This window comes from Hevea brasiliensis, chromosome 16, assembly GCF_030052815.1.
Source record: "Hevea brasiliensis isolate MT/VB/25A 57/8 chromosome 16, ASM3005281v1, whole genome shotgun sequence".
NCBI lineage: Eukaryota > Viridiplantae > Streptophyta > Magnoliopsida > Malpighiales > Euphorbiaceae > Hevea > Hevea brasiliensis.
The window spans coordinates 38,804,441-38,810,536 of record NC_079508.1 but is presented as its reverse complement, the minus strand read 5'-3'; the positions used below and the strand labels follow the sequence as shown (position 1 = coordinate 38,810,536).

At 26.3% G+C, this 6,096-nt stretch overlaps 1 protein-coding gene across 1 annotated transcript; it reads right to left on the bottom strand.

The window, feature by feature from the left end:
* Positions 1-490: 490 nt before the first annotated feature.
* On the bottom strand, positions 491-3,398 carry LOC110665968 (wax ester synthase/diacylglycerol acyltransferase 5). The gene is made up of 7 exons (XM_058138364.1): positions 3,189-3,398; positions 2,530-3,105; positions 2,341-2,407; positions 1,840-1,952; positions 1,363-1,572; positions 1,119-1,241; positions 491-894 (listed from the first exon to the last, which is right to left on the bottom strand). The coding sequence occupies exons 1-7, from the start codon at positions 3,396-3,398 to the stop codon at positions 730-732; spliced, it is 1,464 nt and encodes a 487-aa protein (XP_057994347.1). The 3' UTR covers positions 491-729.
* Positions 3,399-6,096: the final 2,698 nt, after the last annotated feature.

Genomic DNA, 6,096 nt, shown 5'->3' with positions numbered 1-6,096 from the left:
TGTGGGATGTTTCTAGTAATTTTTCGTAGTTTGGGGCAAGAATGGGGATAGGGATGTTTGTAAGGGAAAGAAACCTGCTAGTATTTCAAATTATTGCGGCGTGATAAGAGAACATATATTCGTAGAGAGTGGGCAGTTGACTGTGGGTTTCCCACATGATTTAGGCTTGGCTATTGTGGCGAAAATGATGGGCTTAATCAGCTTGTTGCGGAGGAAGAAAAGGCTAATGTTTCGGCTTCATTAGAAGGAAAGAAAAGGCCTTGTAAAGCCCAAGTGAACAATAGCTTGCATGCGAATACAATAATAGAGACTAGGTGATGCCATTGGCAGCGATGGTGGTGCAATGAATAGTAACGTGAATCTTATCTACCAATAAGATCACTGATAACCATCATTTGTGCATTATAGCTACTTTACTATCACGAATAATAATATATTATTTTTAGAAGAATTATTTTTATACAATAATATTCCAACACTTTATTATAGGAAATTATTTGATGGGCACTGTTCTCCATCTTATTCTACAGACAATACATTACTTTTAGGAAACTATACTATATAATCATATTAAATTCAAAAATAAAACATTAAATACTCGATAATTAATGCAAAATTATTTGATAAATTCTATACTTTTGCAATAATTATGAACATATAATATTTTATTTTCAATTTTATTTTTTTAATATATTATTATATGCCACACATGCTCATATGTGTATGTATTTATAATTCAGCAGCCCTTTTGCTTTTGATTACTGCATCCTTGATCAGAGAAAGAGAATTTTGAAGATCATCACAGAGTTGATGTGGATCAGGAATTATGTTTTCGTCTGCCGATAAGATGATTTTCATCTTGTTCTCATAGCTCGCTACATGAATCATCAACGCCTACAATGCATATATATATATATATATATATATATATATATATATATATATATATATATATATATATATATATATAGAAAAACATTAATTTAACTATGATTTTAATTACTACAATTAGTATTTTAACACCAATTCGAATTTGATCATTAATCTACAGATGGATTTAAATAAGTGAAAGATAATTCAGGATTTATTAAAATTTTAAATTTGATGAAGATACTTACATTAGGTTGGCCATATAAGGTGGGAGCTATGAAGGTCACAGGGTGGCCAAAGTAAGAGATTTCTTCTTGTGGACCAGCAACATTTGAAAACCACAATGTGGTTTGAGTTGGAAAGTTCCCCATCTGCTCATAGTTAACAGAATATGTTTCAATTTAAATATTCTTACATAATTAATCCAAATTAATTATATATCTTCAACTAAATATTACTCCCATCTACTCTACATATGGAAAGTTTAATTACCTTAGTGCCACAGAAATTAAGGAAAAATCTGGCCATGAAATAAGTGAATTTAGATTCAAGAGTGGCTTTCTTTCTGTCCCCAGTAATTTTAGCATCACGTACATAATCCAATGGGTTCTCTTTCAATGCAATAGTGAAAGGAAACAGAACATATCCAATATGGTTGCCCCACCTCGCTTCACTATCCTTTCTTGTCATATCATCAAAAGCCTACAATATATATTTTTCGATTTAATTAAAAAATTTGAGAAAAACTTACTTATTTCTACCTGCTCTATTATATACTCAAAGTATAAAAATATGAATCTCACTTATTTTATAAGTGAATCTTACCATACCTGTAATATTTTGAGTCAATAATGGATTGGATATAAGGAATAATTCCCCATGAAATTTTAATAGATATTAATAAACAATTAATAATTAAGTTAATTTTGACAAAAGAAAAGCATGGAGTTATATGGCAACAACACTTACAGGGATGCCTGCAGAGGGTCTTATGTTCATGCAAAAAGTTGCTCTAAGACGAATGTTCTTGGGAAGATTGTTTTTCCCTTTTGCTCCTTCATCATCTTTCTGATGATCGTCACCTGCCATTCATCATATATTACCCTTACTATGATAGAGGAGATAAACGGATTTGGTTATTATTTCTGGTTTGATTCATTTTAAATCTGTTTTAATGAAATTACATTGATATTTGTATTATCTATAAAAATCGTTATAGAAAAAATATTTTAATTGCAAGTAGTTTTTAAATTAAAATAATATTTTAATTAGTCACTTCGAATCCAATAATACACATTAAATAGGTTATGAATTTGGTTAGAAATTACTATAATTAATTTTCAATGAATTTTATTGCAATAATTATGAATTTTTAAATTTTTTTTATTTAACCTTATCAACCCAATAATAATAATAATAATAATAATAATATTGAATCCGTTACCACTATGCATGTGCAAATAAACATACCATACTTCCTATTGAGATAGCAAGACAATCCCGCTTGTGTGATTGCCATCATCACATCATTGACTGTCTGTCAAAACAAAATTACCAAAAAGAAATAATAATTATATATATATATGTGTGTGTGTGTGTGTGATGTCAAATTAGCAAGGTTTATGTAACTGCATATATATATAACGAATTTATACTTACCGAGCCCATGGCATTCTTCACCAGCTTCACATCATCCAAACTAATTGTTCTATGAACAAACCTTCTAGCAGTTGATCCAACTGGAGATGCTCCTTTAAGACGTGTTTTAGTATCCTTCAAGAACAAAATTGTTGCTAGAAATATCACCACATCAACAACAGTATTCCAACACAGCAACACTAACATCCATAGCTTGAGCAATAAGTGCCAGAACCCAGCAGAGTCGTTGGGATTCCTTTTCTTTAAAGTTGGTAGAGTTGGAAGTTCCGTAGGATTGGATACTTTGCGAGTACAAGAAAGTAAAAGAGACATGAGAGATGTTCCATCACCAATGGAATGGTGGACGCGAAGAATGCTTGTGGATTCAGCTTCTGAAGTTTTAACCTTGAGAATATGAATATCCCACATTGGCATGGACCTACTAATTGTGGTTTTGCTGAGATTAGAGGTGTAATCTTCCACAAATTTATCAGGACAGTCCATGTTTGGATCAAGCTTTGGGACTATTACATGGTTATCTATGTTTACTTCTGTTCGAACCCATCTCATCTCCCCACCATTTTCCTCATCCATCACCTATGTTCATCATCAAGCTTTCATTTAATTATTTAATTAACATAACTTATGGTAAGATGTATGAGAGTAATAAGATAATTTACCTGCAAACTAGAGAAACGAGGATGCTTGAGAAAAGTCTGAGCCAAGTTAACTTTAACAACATCCGAATTGATAGGAGTCTTAAATCCCATGATGACAACGATGTAGACATTGGAGTTGGGCTCATGAAATACTCGAGCCATTGGACTCAAGGGTTGGCTTTCCTTCTCGCCATCTTCCTTTGCAACTCGAATTGGTCTAAGACTTTTCATACTACTATATTTCTTGGGAATTTAGAATGAGAAAATTGTGCTTCTCCCATATGCATCGATATGTGTTTATATAGGATGTGAATATAAGCAGGAGCCAAGGGAGGGGAACAGTGATGGAGCTATGTAGGACCCAGAGCTTTTTGAAATTATATTTAATATATGTATTTATGTAACATATGTATAAAAATACATTTAATATTAGTTAATGTACAATTCATAAATATTTTCATATTCATTTATCAATAAATATATTTCTTTTTTCATAAATAAATAAATATTTCTTTTTATTAATCCATCATTTTATATATTTTTACTTTATTTTTATGTCTTTTGCTATTTTTTAAAAAATTGTTGATAAAATACACTGAATTATTATTATTATTATTATTATTATTATTATTATTATTATTATTATTATTAAGTGTAATTATATTAGAATGAAAATATTTTATACAATATAATTTTATTTATGAATAAATATAAAATATTTTTTATTTAAGAGTGAAATTTTATAAATAATTAATTATAATTTTGTTGGACCCCTTTAAATGTTATTGTCATGCTCCACAATTGGCAAGGAGGACAAGAGGGAGCCTTGGCTCTCCAACTATATAAATTTATTTTAAATATAGATAAGTAGCCAAAAAAATTATTTTATTCTAATTATTGACACTAAAAAAATAATTTACATTTTTAGTAATGTGAATTATAAGAACCACTTATTTCTCATATTTTGTGGAAAAAGTAAATTAATTAAATTTTTTATTTTATAAAATAAAATATAATTAATATTAGCTATTGTTTTAAAAGAATAAATTATAATAATATATTAAAATTAATTAATAAAAATAATGTCAAAATTTTAAAATTTTTAATTATTTTCTTGTCTCAAATTTTATATATGAGCCAAAAATAATAAATTAAAAAAGAAATATATTTTTATATTTTATTTCCTCTTAAAGATTTTCCAAATTTTTAGCCTTCACCAGATAAAAAATTTTAAGAGCTAAAATGGTAGTTTTAAGATTATTTTAAAATCAATTATATTAAGATAATTTTATCATATATATATATATAACTATTAACTTTGACTATTATATGATGTAATTTATTAAATAGAATTACATACTTAATTAATTATTTATATTTAAATAAAAATTAAATGATTAATTTGTAAAGTTTAAAAATTATAAAATAATATAAATTAATAATATATATGATTTATTAATTAAATTTCATATATGGGATAAGTACGTGACACGCCAAACGTGAATCACATTATTAATTAGAAAAAATAACGTGTATTTAATCCGAAAATTGTACAAATTTGATGCATTAATGACTATTGATGCATTAATGAATATTGTTCATCGGACCCATTTTAAGAATTTTTTTTTTCTTATTTTTTATTATGAAATGTAAATTCTTTGTTTAATGAGAGATTTGTATTTAAAGATCATTTGATATAGGATTTGTGAAAAATCATAAAGTCCAACAGTGGTTGTAAATCGCCACAAAGGTGCTATCTATTATTTAGTTAAATTAAATGTTTTATCCATATTACGAGACCATTCACATTAAAATATTTTATATTAAATTTTCAATAAAAAAAATTAACAATCGATTGAATTAGTTATTAATCTATTAAAATCAGTTACTAATCGATTTAGCGATCGATTTAGTTGGTTGTAATCAAATCGGTTTAATTATCAAATCAAATCGATTGCAAATAGTAACCGATAATCAAATTGATTGCTAAATTAATTAAATTTGAAAAAAAAATAAAACTTTTGATAAAAAAAAACTATCTGTTTCTATAGTAACCGATTTAGCAAATGAAATTGGTTGCCATAGCAGCTAAAATATAATCAGTTACCATAGCAGTTAAAATATAATCAGTTGCAAAAGATTTAGTGACTTTAATTTTATAATTTATTATAAAAAATTACAAATAATAAATATTATAAAAAATATTAACAAAAAATTAAATACAAAAAGATATTTATAAGATAAATTACTAAAATTAATATTACAAATAATATACTAAAAAAATATATTTGTATAGAAATTTTTATTTTATGTAAAAAAAATATATTAAACAAAAAAGATGAAAAAGAAAAAGATGATGAAGAAGAAGAAGAATGATGATAAAGAAAAAGATGATAAAGATGATGAAGAAAATAGATGAGAAAAAAAAGATGATAAAAAAGAAAATAAATGAGAAAGAAGAAAATGATGAAGAAGAAAATATATAAGAAAGAAAAATATGAATAAGAAAATAGTTGAGAAAAAAAATTATTAAAAAAATATGTTAGAAAGGAAAAAAATGATGAATAAAAAAATATGAGAATGAAAAAGGTGGCAAAGAAATGAAATAAAAGAGAAGAAAGAGGGGGAAAAAAGAGTAGTGAAGAAAATGAGTATTAAGAAAAGAAAAGGAGTAGTAGTTTATATAAGTAAATTAACAATCGGTTTTAGTAACGAATTGTCAATTGCTAATTTTTTTTTTAAAATTACATGGGAATTTTGAAAGGAAAATTTTATAATTGATTCACAATTGGTTACAAAATCGGTTGCTAAACCGATTTCAATCAATTTCTCTAAGCAACCGATTCACAAAAAATCGGTTCTAAATAATAAAAAAAAAGAATTGTTTAGGGAAAAAATTCAATTATTGTTAGCAAATGATTCGTAAATC